The sequence below is a fragment of the Cucurbita maxima genome, unplaced genomic scaffold, assembly GCF_002738345.1.
Source record: "Cucurbita maxima cultivar Rimu unplaced genomic scaffold, Cmax_1.0 Cma_Scf00026, whole genome shotgun sequence".
Lineage (NCBI taxonomy): Eukaryota > Viridiplantae > Streptophyta > Magnoliopsida > Cucurbitales > Cucurbitaceae > Cucurbita > Cucurbita maxima.
This window is the reverse complement of record NW_019272042.1, coordinates 235,333-251,659: the sequence shown is the minus strand read 5'-3', so window position 1 is coordinate 251,659 and position 16,327 is coordinate 235,333. Positions and strand designations below refer to the sequence as shown.

Here is a 16,327-nt window from a genome sequence, read left to right as displayed (position 1 = left end):
TAGATATGGTCTATTTTGGTTCGTTGCCTACTTATCGTTGTTAGCCTTACAATTTTAAAACGTATTTGTTAGGGAGAAGTTTTCACGCCTTTAAAAGGGTTGTTTCGTTCCCCTCTCCAACCGATGTAAGATCTCATAAGGATCATTAAAATGATTAGCTAAGCTAAATTATCAATCCTAAATACAGCTAAGTGAAAAAGACATCAACGACGATGAAAAGCGAATGGAACTTCTTCCCGAATTTCAATATCTGTACATTATAATCTCGAGCATCGAGTTTTAGAATACCCACTAAGGAAACGATACTAAAAGTTTGAGGAAATGTAATTTGGGGAAGACCCAAATGAATTTGATGGGATATTTTTAAGCTAAAACTTGAAAATAATTAGTGGGTTTATTTGTTTAAGCAGCTACTTGGTGTTGGTTTTGATGATGGGAAGCTTCATCTTCTTCAAAGCTCAAATGGGAAGCTTTATTTAGTGATGTTTCTGAAGAAGTTAATAGAGAGTTACTAAGAGGAGGTTTTAGTAGAAGCATCTCTTTGTGTAAACAAGAGCAATAGGTGTGGAATGTGTTGGGTGTCACATTCAAGTGAAACCCTAATCCAAAAAGGAAATCCACTTCAAGAAAGTTTATTTCTCTTGTGCTGATCCCTCCAACTCTTGCATAGAAACCATTATTGTAACACCTGAAAACAAAAACCAACCCTTAATTTCGTTTTGGCCCGTTACGTACGTAATCAACCTTACGATTTTAAAATACGTCTACTAGGGAGAGGTTTTCAGGCCCTTATAAGGAATGTTTCGTTCCTCTCTCCAAGTGGAATCTCACAATCCACCCCCTCTTAGGGAACCAACGTCCTCGTTGACACACCACCTGGTGACTAGCTCTGATATCATTTGTAACAGTCCAAGCCTACTGCTAGCATATATTGTCTGCTTTAGCTTGTTACGTATCGTCATCAACCTCATGGTTTTCAAACGCATTTACTAGGGAGAGGTTTCCACACCCTTATAAGGAAACATGTTTCGTTCCCCTCTCCAATCAATGTGGAATCTCACAATCCACCTCCTTCTTGTGGACCCAACGTCCTTGTTGGTACACTGCCTGGTGGCTGGCTCTGATACCATTTGTAACAGTCCAAGCCCACCGCTAGCAGATATTATTCGTTTTTGTCCATTATGTATAGTTGTTAGCTTCACGATTTTCAACGCGTCTACTAGGGAGAAGTTTCCACACTCTTATAAGGAATGTTTTGTTCCTCTTTCGAACCAATGTGGAATCTCACATTTTGGTATACTATCTAAATTTAGATTCAACTATTGTGAATGAAGAATTTCAGAGGTTCTTAAATATTATTGGTTCATGCACGAATCTTATGAAATTAGTCGAGATGCATATAAACTAAAGTAGATACTCGTAACACAACGAATGGAGCTCCTAAAGCTCAATTATTACTATGTATTATAAAAAAAAAGTGGGGAAAGAGAGAAGAAAATTAAACTTACAGATCATCCATGAACTTGGCAGCAACAAGAACACTTGTAATGAGCAAACGATGAACATTAAAGGAGTTGATAGGCAACAATGGCTGCCTTTGAGCAAAGCGGTCAAGATAAACATAAGCAACAATGAAGCAAGAGTTGCTACAATTGACATACTTGAAGATCCTTTCAAGGTAGGTATGAAGAGAGATAGATGGGCGAGTCAAGCCATGGAACGCCGAGTTCTTCTGCGTTTCGATGGCCGAGTCATCGTCCACGAGATTGTCGTTCGACTCGGCCACTCTTTGAAGCACAGAAGAGAGGAAAGTGATGAGCTTTGGCATCATGGAGGAGCTTTCTTCTTCCACCATTGAAGAGGGAATCCTCTCAGTTTTTCTTGGTTAGGTTTGCTGTAATGTGTGTAAAGTTTTTTGTTCTGCTAAATGTCTTGCTGTGTCTATGATTGAATAAATATAAAGAGGAGCTGTGGGTAGTGGGTGCAATGAGGTGGGGCACTTCTGGTATCTACAATAATATGGAGGAGAATATTTCACTCCATTTCTTATTCTTTTTTTAGAGAGTAGTTTTTAAAAAAACATATTATAATCTTTGCCAAAATTTTAAATCTCGAGCCTCGATAGAATTAGTACGAACACTTTTTTGTTGTCGAGTGATTTTGCATCATGAAAATTGTGAAATCGTGAATGGTCAGAGGTGATTTGAGCCTGCAACTTATAAAGAGAAACATTAACAATTGATTGTCTAAGTATGTTAAAGTTCGAGTTTTGAAAATATTTTAACAATCGAGAATCTCACTTTTATTTTTTATTTTTTTGTTCTTTTTTTTTCCCACCAAGAATATAATGTTACAAAATTTATCACAAAAATCAACAAGATAGATAGCATGTGGTTGATTTGATGAAGGGGCCAAATAGATTATGTCCTTTTGTAGGGACAATGAGATTGGTTCCTTTTGGCACAAAAGTTAGAGGAAATTGGGTAGGGGCAATGATTTTTGTATCTCATACTTTTGGGCATTTCCAAATTAACTTAAAGAAAGAAGAAAATTGGTGTCATTTTCTTTTGGTTGATTTTTATGTTCTAAATGGTTATAGCTTCTCATGTGCATACCATGTGAAATATTTTCATTCATATGGATTCCTCACCCTTTTTTTTTTCTCTCTTTTGAAATGGAATCTTGCATGTGAAGTGGATTTAAATCAAACTAGGTGACATAACATGGATTTGCTATGTTGGTCCAAAGCATTAGAATATTGTTCTCTTTTTTTTTGTTCCAATACTATAGTAAAGGGTCCCCAAATTTTGGGTTTCAAGGTCAAATTATAGATATTTTGTTGAGTACATGCATATTTGACTCCCTTTAATAGTACATTGTGACGATGAATTCAACCTCCAAAATCTACGAAGAGATGATTAATAGAGAGCTAGTTTAATTGTCTAACCACACTGAAGATGATAGAAAATATGATCGTGCAAATATTCGTCTTGGTATGAAAAGAGAAAAGTGAAGGTAAATATTGGTAAAAGTTGAAAGGCACATAAATTTTCTTATCTCGAGCGAATAAGTCGGTTGAGAGATTGATATTTTTTATATTTTTGAATGGAAGACAACTTCCGAGTAACATAAATTTATACCACAAAAAGATGAAAACCCACTATACAAGGAACCTACACAAAAGAGGTACCTTTTGACAATGTTAAAAAAGAACTTCAGCTGTTGAGAATAAGAGATAAAAAGTAGTTTAGGACATTGAGGCTCATAGGGAAATGTGAACCTTGGTCATAGCCTATACCTTTCCAACACCTTTTCTAAATTGTGCACTAACCAAATCTTATTAAATACTCTCGATAAAAAATTGTAATCACCAAACATACTTTAAGGATTAAGGATCTCTTAGGAAAATACGTATCCAAATTAAGTACACAGTGACAATCTCATCCAACATGATCTAAATTCAACGACTTTTTAAGTATTTAAAAATCTTCTAAAGAGCCATCAAAAAGTCATTTCAAAGTCATAAACAATGAAAATAATAATAATGAGTTCAACTTCAATTACATGCATGCAATTAAAGAAACATAATCAAATTTGTGTGTAAAGCATTGAAAGGAAAAGAGGCATAGTGGGGAAAAAGGGGGAAGGGAAAAAGCTTGGAATGAGGAGCAAGTTGAAGAGGTGGCGGCGTGTGTGCAAATGGGAGTTGGAGTGAAGCAAAAGGGAAAAGATTATAACGTCTTTTCCAAGAGTTCAGAAACAAAACAAAACAAAACAAAACAAAAATGGATATATTCAAAAAAAAGAAAAAAAAAAAGGGTTAGTGTCTCTATGATGAAGCCTAGCATTGTTTCCAACACCATGTGGTGCCCATGTGAAATGAGTTCAATCCATCATCTCCAACCCTATTATATTCTTCTATAGCTTTCCACTGCAATCCATTGCTTGAAACCATATAAATAAATATGACAGATAAAAGAGAGAGCAAAATGAATGGGCTATTCATCATTTTAACATAAATGAGAAGAAGACCTTTCATCAAAAAAGCATGAAAGAGGCTTCCCAACTTAGCAAATGCATCAACTTGCCAGAAAGGGGAAAAAATAGAAAAGAGAAGAGGAGAAGGATGTGTTAGGGTCTTAATTATCAGACAATGACCCAACAAATGATAAAACTATATTGCAATCTCAAGAAAAGTCATTAATATCATATAGCTTTTCAAGAAGGCTGCCTCTCTCCCACACCGCAATCCACCCACTATATTATACTGAATAACCAAAATATGACTTGTCTTAATTAACTCTAACTCCCTATATCTATAACAAAGTCCTCTAGCTAATTATCATATATCCTTCTAATATCCTACTAAAATTCTCAATATATCCCTTAATAATACATATTTTCCCTTTTCCATTCTCATTTCTCATTTTCTACTTGGAAACTTTTAAATATGTTTTTTAGGTTCCACTATTCAGAGTTTTTGAAACAGTGATATTAACTCTGTATATTGCCATGATATTATTTTTGAAGTGTTATGAACATAGCAAAAAGACAACCCAAGGTTGAGGAAAGAGGAAACCCTGCACAAAATAATCACAAAAAAAGAGCCTTCAAATCAGAAATAATCACACAATGAAACATCAGTTACTGACCTCTAAAGCCGAATCCCTAACCATCTTCTTCCTAAACAAATATCCATGACATTTAACCATTAATAATTATATTTAGATCAAGTTAACATATATGTTTAGTAGAGTATGTATACATAGTTTCAATTAAGAATCGACCACATTAATGTTATCTTATATGCACCACGACTATTCTCACAAATTTGACTCACTACATTTTGTTGCCAAGGTAGCCATAGGAAGTAGAATCTTAAGTAGGCATGGCTTGAATCATTCCCTCTAAATTCTATTATTTACCTGGCCTTTATTGACCACTTGGCTAACCCATGGTAATTAAAAAAAACTTGCAGCTTAGTCATTACAAGACATCCAAATATAAAAGTTTAATCCAAATCAAATCTCATGTTTTCAGAAACTTTTAGCCATCGACATGCAAACTAAACATATAAATCTCCATCTTCTACAAAGTGTACAAAATAAAATACGACAGAAAATACCAGCCAATAGCATCCACATCATAGTAAATTAGTAATCCAAAAATGTATGCATAGAATTAAATAGAAAAGATCCATAAACCCATGCTTGCTTCTGTGTGCGGCAATTCATGAGGCTGACAGAGGTTAGTTTACAGAAAACATAATAATTACAAGCATCTAGAAAAGGAAATTGAAAGTGTTGTACAAGAACCAGTCAATTAATTGATCAATAAGGCGCCCGTTCTTCTAATTTAATGCAACTCGACTATATTCATGAACAGGTTTCATAAGTTTAATTGATGGTAACTTCTGTATGGAGGACAAGGAGAAGGATACATTACTTTACATCAGCATCCTGGCCAATTTTTATGCAAGAGATCCATATTCTCAGAGTTACCATGAACATAAACTTTTGGTTCTGTCACCTGCGTGTAAAATAAATACAGTCTAAGAAACATCCAGAAAATGTATGGGGACAATTTTACATATGAAATTAAGGACATCCAGTCATTCAAGAGCAAGTTCTGTACCACTAAAATAGGTGGAAATCCAATATGAAGGCGCAACCTCGAAAACCCGCTTACAGAAAATAAGCAATCAAATCCGTCAATAACTGGATGCTCACTGAAGAAGTATAGCAAGGGATCACATAAACGCAGTTATCTAATAAACACTTTCTTTTTACGGGTGTATAGAACACAGATATATATACGAGTGCTAACAAGTTCCAAATTTTAGGATGAAAGGTGTATGCACATTATACAGGAGGGGTGAACTGAGTGTTTAAAAACAAGTTACTTTAGTTGCTTCGTTAGGACGAGGAAGAACTCACTTCACAATATAGGTAAAGTTTCTCAGGCGAAGTTCTTTCAATGGAATATCTTCTTCCTTGGAATACCTGTGTTACATACAGTGCTCTGTTAACAGTTAAACTACATCGATGAATTAGGTGCACAGCAAGATCATTGAATATACTTGGAGACCATTGTCTTTTCTTAACTTCCTATATTAGATTTTTAACGAGAAGTAGTTCTACAAAAAGGTCTAACACGAATTCAGCATATGACACCAAAGTGCACCAAGATTGAAATTGTAAATTTCCAGGAATAAATAGAAAAAAATAATTAAAAGTTGAAGAACCCTGGTCTTTACCTTCAATAAACATGATGAAAAGAGGAAAAATGAAAACAACATCATAGTTATCAGAAGTTTCACTTTTCTTAGTTAGAAGCACACTTTCCGTATGTTCTGTTTCTTATTACGTTCTAAAAAATTCATCTCATGTAAGAAGTTATTCACAAGACATTAACCTGTTCAAGGCCAGCACTACATTACCTCCATGGAAAATCATTTTCACAAAAGCGTGAAATTCCATTCATGGCTGAAAATGAATCAATATGAACCCACTGCTCATCAGAGTTGGATAGACGGCCTGTTCAAGGTGTTCAACATTTTGTTGAGAAAGGTATGATTAAAAAATGAAATAATGGAATGATATAAGGAAAGAAAGTAAACTAAAGTAGACTAGTAGAGGCAAATAGTAAGAGATGAAAACCAGAGTCATTGAGAAAAGAGAAAAGGAAGATAAGGGTCCGGATGATAATAATCAGAGTAGACACTACAAAGATGGGTATTCTACCATGGAGAAAAAAATGGAACCTATAACAAAGAATGTATAACCAGGGTACTTCACACATTCACAAAGAATTGGGGATATGAAAGACTCACCAATTCGATGCAACTCTTTTAATGCATAGCCACTTGGATAGTTCTCATATGACGCCAAGAATGTTATAATGGTGCACCCTAGACTACAAAGCAGAAATTAGTGGATAAAGAGGTAAATATATTAATGCAAGCAACACAGAAAAGTCAATCAACCTGATTAGAAGTAGTCCCAACATAATAAGATAAAGCAACTTCCAAAAGGTCTTCTTTCTATTGTTATATCTGTGACAAGATAAATTGGAAACTATATTATCAGTAAGAGAGAAAGGAAGAAACGAAAAAATGTGAATAACTGGAAAAAGAAAGTATTCAAGTGAATTTAAAATAGTATGACAAGATAAACATCAGATTCAATAGTGTGTGCTAATATACAAGCAAACACTAAAATAACAGCCAAAAAGTCGTGCATATTGTTTACTTTAAAGTACATACGTCAATCAAAGAAATCGTGTTACTGCATATAGTAACCGTTAACTCACAAAGTCAGGAAGCAAAACAAAACTAGAAAAATGTCAAAAACTCAACAGAAAATCAGTAGGACAAGTTAGGAAGCATCAAGGCAGACTTCTTTGTCATTGCATTTTCGCAGACAAAATATTTTTAATCTAGTTAGTAGCTTAAAGAATACGAAAATCAAAGCATACATTCTGTTGGCTGTAATTGCTGCAGATAAATTGAACATTGGAACCGAACTAATAATGAAGCGGAGCTCCTGCGAAGTAAAAGAAGATGATATTTAAAAAGTTCTTCAGGATGAAATATGAAGTCCCTGATGCAACAGGCCAGTGGTGCACATTAGTTACCTTGTGGGGAAGCTTAGAGTAAAGTAGTATGAAGCACAAAACTGGGAGAATCAAAGGCAAAACTCTCTTGTCAAGAAATACACCGAGCTGCAAAGGAGTACACTTTTAGGTTCGGTTGTAGAGAAAAAGTAAAAACAATTTCCAACTTAAAACATGAAATTCCCTTTTCAATTCAATAAGCAAGGAAAAACACTGTTCTTCAACTTATGTATTATGCATCAAAATTGTATTGTCATTGGAATGCCATCGAAATATGCTCAAGCCTTCTAAAAACTTCAAATATGCAGACAAATGCCTGTGACCATGTGAGGGACTTTTTCCTCATGCCCACGTCTAATATAAGAATAGTTTATTGCTCGGTTGAAGCTAGATAGCTGACTTAAATTTTGGAACTATAACATAGGTCTTTTCTTTAGATGTTATGAAAAATGCAGATAAGTTTTTTTTTTTTTTCAGTTCAATAATAGCAAAAGAGGATAATCGAACCATCAAATTTTGGGATGATAATGCATGCATATCTCAAAACATTATCCTTTATTTGAAAAATACTCCTATTATTCTTTCAAAAGTTGAAATATTACCCGTGACTTTTCGTAAATATTTTAAGACTACCCCTACCGCCGAAATCTATTAGAATGTTGAACAAAAATTAGGAGCTAAAAACAGTGTGGTGATAATCTAGAACAAAAATTAGGACCATCACACCATTCCATGTTCAAACGTTAGTTATAGAAGACTTACAAAATTTCTAGGGTAATATTACAACTTTTGAAAGAATATGGGTAGCTTTTAAACAAATGGCAAGATTCAAGGTTTTTTTTTTTTTTTTTTTTTTTTTTTTTTTTTTTTTTTTTTTTTTTTTTTTTTTTGTAGTTTAGCCTAAAAAAATTACACTGTAAGGCCACTTACATGCCTGATAGAATATACGTACATTCCAATTAACACAACACGTGTGTCTGGAAAAATAAGCAAATAGACAGCTATTAGCTATAACTTGCATCGTTAAGAGTTATGGTTTGGCAACTAATTTCAAGAAAATCATGACGCTAAACGGCTTATGTACTTCTGTTTTTTTTTTTTTTTTTAATCAAATGTCACATTTCAATGAGTAATATTGCCATACAGAAACTATAAATCTTGTTTTATCATTGTGAAATTAACTGTTGAATTTCTAGAAACTAACAAGTTAATAGTACACTGAACAAGATTCCAGAAAAGCATTCCAAACTGGTATATGAGTCTACAGGCATAAGAAAACAAGATGAGAAGTTTCACACGTAATGTCTTCTGTTAACATGGTTCAGAAAGACTCACCAGAAAAAGAGGATATCCAGCAAGTAATGATCGTGGAAGTGCTGAAGTGAAATACCAATGCACAGGGTGGGTCTGGGGTCAAAAAGTTATAAAGGAAGCACACTGGTCAATCTATCTCAGAGAACTTGATGGTAGCATTGTTTACATCATTATTTACACGCAAGTAAAGCATCTTCCCAATAAAAAAAAAGAAAAAAAAACCCAAGGTTGCTTGACAGTTTATAAGCCAGTTTTCAAAAACTGTTGCATTTAGCCCCAAAACTTCAGTAAAACCTACCACCTACAATAGACAAATACACGCACAAGGATGAATGATTATGTTTAATAATCCATAAAAGGATTCAACTAAAACTGTGGACAACGTCAAACCACTTAAGCATCTTTCTAAAAATTTATTTAAAAAATTCTTTAAAGAGAGATTTTTTCTGAATTGCATAGAAGACCTAAAGATGTAAAATAAGGCAACAAATTAGCCATTTATTGTCAACGAAATTTGAAAAAACTTGGCGTATTTTCTCATTTAACTATATTCATAAAGCAGCCCTCAAAAACGAAAACCCCTCTTAAAAGGATACACCCCATTCTGAACTTCGATTTAGAACGGAGTTGAACCAGAAAACATGAAATTCAGGCCACAACAATTTCTTCCACAATATTGAATCGATAAAAATTGTAAGACCTGTAAAATGAACAGATTCAAATCACGATATAAGCCAAAATTAATAGAAATGAACGAACAACAAAAATAATTTTTTTAATAAGATCAGTTAAATGAAGAATTTTGTAGGAAACTAATATCATTTACAAAATGAATGTGCGAAAAGAAGCAAGGCATCACACGCAAAAGAGTTACAATGAAATGAAGAAGTAAAAAGCTAGCAACTAATAGCTTACCAACCTATGCACAACAAAGCAACACCAATGCAGCGCTTTAGAGCCCCACAAAACGATATTGATTTGATCTGTTTGGAAAAAGTAAAAATAAAAAATAATTGAGAACAGCCACACATCATGGTGAGAATAGTTGTAGAACTCTAATCCTTCCTCCCCCATCCAACTTATCCGCCTTATAGTGCCAAGTGTTTTGCAGATGTCTTGATCTAGTTCAAATCCATAAAATTATCGGAAGTCAAAGGAGGTATCCCTAAAATTTCTTCCATTTAGCTCACACCAAAGATTCTGAGAGGAAAAGAAATATTAAAAAAACCTCTGTTGACCGCAAGCCATATCAAAAGTCAAGGAGGCTTCAATTCTTTCAACACTTTCAATTTCTATGTGCATATCTTCCTAAAGAAAGATAATTACAATTACAGTAAACTAAAAACTGAATTTTATAGCCAACTTTGAGTCGTGCATTGATTAACTATGTAGACATACAAATCATGAAACATCATCATTTTGCATACTGGTTTTTAATTCTGAAACTCCATTAATCTGGGAAGAAATCTACCTTTAGTCAGAGAACAAAAAAACTGATAGAATTAATAAATACTAAAAGAATGAACATAAAAGACTTTTCATTTTATCAGAAAAATATCTTTCTGAAAACAGAATTATGGAAATTGACATGAAAAAATCATAATTGATATGAATAATAAATCAAATATTCAGCAAGATGAGTTAAACAATAAAAACCAAGAAATTAATTTAAACCAAAACCTTCGTAGGATCCACATACCATCAAAAACTCCAAGCCAAGAGGGCAAAGAAGTAACAGCATGTCACATCTGAAAATGATCGTAGCAAATATCTGACGACAGAGAGAGAGGAGGTGAAAGGATTGAGATAAAACCAATGCCACTAAGACAGATACATAGTTCCAGAATTGAATTCAACACAAACAAATAAAACAATCCAACTATCAAAGATGAACTGTTGGTGTCAAGGAAACTCCAGATATGGAATTCTTAGGGAAAAAATCCAAATAGAGAAAAGGCTGGATGAGTACTTTCAGAAAATTTGTTCCGAAAGGAAGGGGAGAGAGAGAGGAGCAATTATCGGGACTACCATAAAGGTGACAGAAACACATTAGACTAAATGCGTTACTTCCTTGTTCTAGTTTCCAGATAAACTTCAGATTATACTTTCTTGCTACTACGCAATACAAGGAGACAGAAAAATCATGTTTACCACCTTTTACATTAACATCATGTCTTATTTCTAGAAAAGTTTCAGATTTTTCTTTGACGCACATACCAAGCAACTCAATGCTGCATAGGAGTTCCCTTTGAGCCAATATCCATACACCATGTTAACTGCAACAAGTACGAAAAAAAAGGGTTTCCAACAAATGGAATATAGTAGTACATTAAGAAAGGACAAACATAGAAAAATAATGTTGATTTACTAAGGGCATGGATACCAAGAGAAAAGAAGAAAACTTTCTGAACAAATTTGCCAAAATTTCCTTTAAGCTCAAAATTCAACTAGGCCAAACATGAACCACTATGCAGATACCAATTCCATTTTCCTCGAATAAAATACCAGACAAGAGGATAGATTTTGGATGTGAAATCCTATGTGAAATGAAAATGCACGACTCCTAAGACTTTTATGTACTACCTTGAAACATCATTATACGCCAACACAAGGTAATGTATTCTACAAGTGAATCATATGTAAATATACTCATTCCAATTTAGTCATTTTCAATCTGAACAACTAAAAGCTATTGTATGAAATGATGCTCATATAAATTTCAAACTTCACTTCATAAATCAGCCCAATTTTTTTTTTTTTTAATTTATATCACTAGAGATCAAAATTACACAAGCCATAGCAGGAGGGTTGCAGTAATAGAATATTGTTCAAACGCCATCAACTTGACATAGGCACGCAAAGAAAACTCTGTATAGATGCAAGTTGAGAAGAATGAATAAACGATTAACTAAAAGGCTTGGAGAAACAACCTGCACAAAGAGCTAAGATATTAGGAAGAGGCCGGGTAGCATAGAAAAGCATATGAAACTGGATTGCAGTGAGTATTATATAAAAAGCTTCTACTTGAAGTCCAAATTTGTTCCGAATCTGTTCAAACAATCAGCAACTTAGCAAGGAATAGAACATCAAAGTCAAGTATCGAATGAAAATATCAGTACAAGTATGTATCAAAATTTAAATTTTTTTATCATTTTCTAATATAAGCAGATTCCACCCACATACAAATCCTAAGTGAAAACATCTTCCAAGCTGATTCAAAAATGAAAGCTATTACGTTTAGTTCCTCACTTTCTTCAATTTCAAAAATGAAAGCTACGATATGAAACTGCATTACACATTATTAGAATGAAACTACTATGTGACACTACACATAATTAGGTTTCTTTAAGAAAATGATTGTCATATCGAAACTGTCTCTAAGAATTTTAACCACCATTGAAATTGTTTGTCTTCAATTCATTCACAGAAATAACATTAGAAGTCTATTTCGAACGGCTACAAATTGAAATCTAGTTCTTTAGGGTAGAACAAGAGCCAAAACCAAGCCATGGCGCACAACCAAAGGAAGGCAGCTGGTAGATGCATACATACATCAACCAATTACAAACACTAAGGATGCATACAAAAATCATGGAGGAAAATGAGATGTCAGATGAACCGATAATACTTAACTATTATTGACAAATCACATACTAACTCTTGCTAGCATAAATCCTTAACTATTATTAAATGATAAGGAATTTGATGACCTTTGGCTAAGCTCAAACCCCCCATATCTTCCTAAGAATAACAGCTACCAAGGTCATATTTTCTGAACAGTGCACAAAAACATGTGAACATAGTAGTGAACGTCTTTCCACAGTATAAGTTCATTAAATTGTTTTGCATCTATCTCAACCAAAATTCTATCAAACACCTTTGTCACATGAAGACGGCTATCTTAGCCATCTACCAAAATGTCCTTCATCAAGGAGTCACCGTATTAAATTTCTCCGTGTTTGTTAAACATAGTGCTTATCTGAAATGGGTTCCAATAGAGTTTAGTTATATGTTTCAAAAATCATAGTTTCGTACATACCCACCCAGCGATGTTGAGGTGACCCTAGGCATGCACCTCAGGCAAGAGACGGTGGCCTACGGCCATCTAGCCTTTGTTAAAATTTGGGAAGGTGCTCGCCTGGCTGCACCTTTGCACACTGGTTGGCACTTCATCGATGACGAAGGCACATGCCTGATTATACTGGATGTAACAGTCCAAACTCACCGCTAGTAGATATTGTCCACTTCAGCCTGTTACGTGTCGCCGTCAGTCTCACGGTTTTAAAACACGTCTACTAGGGAGAGGTTTCCACACCCTTATAAGGAATGTTTCGTTCCCCACTCCAACCGATGTGGAATCTCACAATCCATCCCCCTTGGGGGCCCGCGTCCTCACTGGCAAACCACCCGGTGTCTGGCTCTGATACTATTAGTAGCAACTCAAGGTCACCGCTAGTAGATATTATACGTTTTAGCCCATTACGTATCGCCGTCAGCCTCACGGTTTTAAAATACGTCTACTAGGGAGAGGCTTTTAAACCCTTATAAGGAATGTTTCATTCCCCTCTCCAACCGATGTTGGATCTCACACTAGATGTTTTTGACATTTTCAAATTTTAAATATTTAGTATTAATCATCAAGGCTTTGACATTTGGATGTTTTTTACAAAGTATGCTCTATATATATTTTTTTATTCATTCATTGCGTCTCGCTTCATTCAGACCTCGCCTTTTTGCTGCCTCTCGCCTTGAGGCGATCCAGGGGTTTGTCACCTTGAGGTACACCGTGCGCTTTAAAGACACAGACATACACTCTCCTCCCACCCACATACTCACATACTAAAGTAAAATTATCGATAAGAAATAATATGGTGTACATGCAACTCATGTCATCCAATAATAAAGCTTCAATAAAAAATTGTTCAAAAACATGATTTCAATTAAGCCTATAGGACAATATGACTAACCATACCCATAAAAAAAATAGAAAATTGATGTGAAATAAGAGCTAGAGCAACAAATTGTAGTCTACCTGAACACGGAAGAAACGTAAAGTTGACAGTACAACACAGCCTAATACTATACGAACTGCACATAGAAAAATACAATATGCAAGTTAACTCATGTCAAAACACAAAATAAATAAGTAAATAACAATGAATATGCACAAAAGGAACATAATTCGGGAGGAGAATAGCCATCACCAACAAGCCCCTTAAAACCACATCATATCGAGGTGTAGGAACAATGACCGAACTTATCAGAAGTCAATAGCCAACCATTCATTCATTTCATAAAAACAAACCTCTAACAAAATTGAAGAAGTCATAAGAGCTGATTTTTTTTTTTTTTTTTTCTTCTGCACGTCACTCAAGTCATGACCGAACTTATCAGAAGTCAATAGCCAACCATTCATTCATTTCATAAAAACAAACCTCTAACAAAATTGAAGAAGTCATAAGAGCTGATTTTTTTTTTTTTTTTTTCTTCTGCACGTCACTCAAGTCATGACCGAACTTATCAGAAGCCAATATGCTTTTACTCAGTATAATAACATCCCAAGGACATTTAACATATGGAAGTTACATCAGTTTAAAAATAGAAACTGTTTGTTCGTATAATCAAACTATTACATGTGTAAGCCCCTGAATCAAAAAGTGGTTTCTTACCTGCTAAGAGCCCATATATTTTGGGCAAGTGCAGTAAGTTTATTACCAGTACAAATGGAGATGCTAGCAATGATACAAAAAGTGCACCTACAAAACCAAAATTACTTATTAGGCTCATGCTAAATATAAATGTACCAGGTCATTTAGTAATTGAGAACAAATAAGAAAATGAAAAAGATCCACGTATTCATAAGCTGAGTCGAATGTTACCAATAAAAGTGCGAGGAACAACTCCGGGGAACTCCAAGTGGTCATACTGAGGTTAAAAAAAAAAAAGTCAAATATTTTGTTAGAAAATCCAATATAACCCATTTCAAACATGGTCTACCGAGAGAAAAAAGGAAAGAATGTATACTCCTTACATTGTCGATATGTTGCCGATGATACAAAATATCGTGCATTGCCTGAAAATCACTACGATTATTAGAATAAAACAGCTGAAGCAATGTCCTTGATCATCATCACTAATCTAAAACGTTAAATTATCGACACACCACATCGAATTCTCATTACTCGGGATAAACATGAAGTGAAATTCTTAGTTGAGTCCAGGAAGAACAAGAAAGAGTTAACAAGTTAGTGAACCTGAACGTTGAAGCTCTCTTCAACTTTGGTGTAAGGCACCATGAAGGCATAAAATGCGACTATGGATCCCAATAGCAGATCGTAGCCAAAGCGCTCGAGGAATTTTGAAGAATTGGGAGCCATTGTTGTGCTGAACTTCGCAAACTCGCAGAACAGAAAAATGTCTTTAAGGAGAAGCAGAACAGACGACACGGCCGGAAGAGGCGTGCGATTGTAGGCTTATATGGGCTGGGCTTAAATTTCTGACTAGGTTGGGCTGGGCTTAAATTTATGAGTGAACGGGCTGGGCTTAAATTTCTGAGTAAAAGGCTGGACCTAAATTTCTAAATGGACTGGGCTAGGCTTAACGTTCTGCCTGGGCAGGGCTGGACTAAAAATTCTGAGTAAACTGGGCTGGGCTTAAATTTCTGAATTAGCTGGGCTGGACTTAAATTTCTAATTTGGCAGGGCTGGGCTTAAATGTCTAAGTGAACTGGGCTGGGCTAAAATTTCTGAGTAAACAAGGCTAGGCTTAAATTTATTAGTGAGCTGTGCTGGAGTTATATTTCTGACTGAGCTGGGCTGGGCTTAAATCTCAGATTGGGCTGGCTGGGATTAAATTTTTTACTAGACTAGGGTGGGCTTAAATTTATGATTGGGCTGGGCTGGGCTGGGCTTAAATTTCTGACTGGGCTGGGCTGGCCTTGAATTTCTAAGTGAACTGGGCTGGCCTTAAATTTCTGACTGGGCTGGGCTGGCCTTAAATTTCCAAGTAAACTGAGCTGCGCCTAAATATCTTAGTTAGCTGTGCTCGGCTTAAATTTCTGACAAGGCTGGGCTGGGCTTACGTTTTTTACTAGGCTGGGCTGGGCTCAAATTTCTGACTGGGCTGGGCTGGGCTGGGCTTAAATTTCTGAATGAACTGGGCTGGGCTTAAATTTCTAACTGGGCTGGGCTGGGATTAAATTTCTGAGTGAGCTGGGTTGGGCTTAAATTCCTGAGTGAGCTTGGTTGGGCTTAAATTTCTGAGCTTACTGGGCTAGGTTGGGCTTAAATTTCTGAGTGAACTGGGCGGGGCTTAAATTTCTGATTGGGCTGGGCTGGCCTTAAATTTCTCACTGGGCTGGGCTGGTCTTAAATTTCTTATTAAACTGGGCTGGGCTTAA

General features: G+C 35.2%; 2 protein-coding genes across 2 annotated transcripts; both read right to left on the bottom strand.

Annotated features, from left to right (window-relative positions):
• Window positions 1-213: 213 nt before the first annotated feature.
• Window positions 214-1,943, bottom strand: LOC111499346 (cyclin-U4-1-like). Its single transcript, XM_023150917.1, has 2 exons — window positions 1,509-1,943; window positions 214-688 (listed from the first exon to the last, which is right to left on the bottom strand). Exons 1-2 carry the CDS (start codon window positions 1,853-1,855, stop codon window positions 403-405), a joined length of 633 nt encoding a protein of 210 aa, XP_023006685.1. The 5' UTR covers window positions 1,856-1,943; the 3' UTR covers window positions 214-402.
• Window positions 1,944-5,149: 3,206 nt separating this feature from the next.
• LOC111499003 (dol-P-Man:Man(7)GlcNAc(2)-PP-Dol alpha-1,6-mannosyltransferase) lies at window positions 5,150-15,378 on the bottom strand. The gene is made up of 19 exons (XM_023150435.1): window positions 15,183-15,378; window positions 14,960-15,001; window positions 14,808-14,853; window positions 14,598-14,684; window positions 13,961-14,016; window positions 11,859-11,976; window positions 11,146-11,204; window positions 10,628-10,699; window positions 9,848-9,911; window positions 9,525-9,628; window positions 8,950-9,021; window positions 7,636-7,722; window positions 7,477-7,544; window positions 6,986-7,054; window positions 6,833-6,915; window positions 6,440-6,536; window positions 5,937-6,002; window positions 5,635-5,728; window positions 5,150-5,529 (listed from the first exon to the last, which is right to left on the bottom strand). The coding sequence occupies exons 1-19, from the start codon at window positions 15,303-15,305 to the stop codon at window positions 5,452-5,454; spliced, it is 1,485 nt and encodes a 494-aa protein (XP_023006203.1). The 5' UTR covers window positions 15,306-15,378; the 3' UTR covers window positions 5,150-5,451.
• Between the last annotated feature and the right edge of the window lie 949 nt (window positions 15,379-16,327).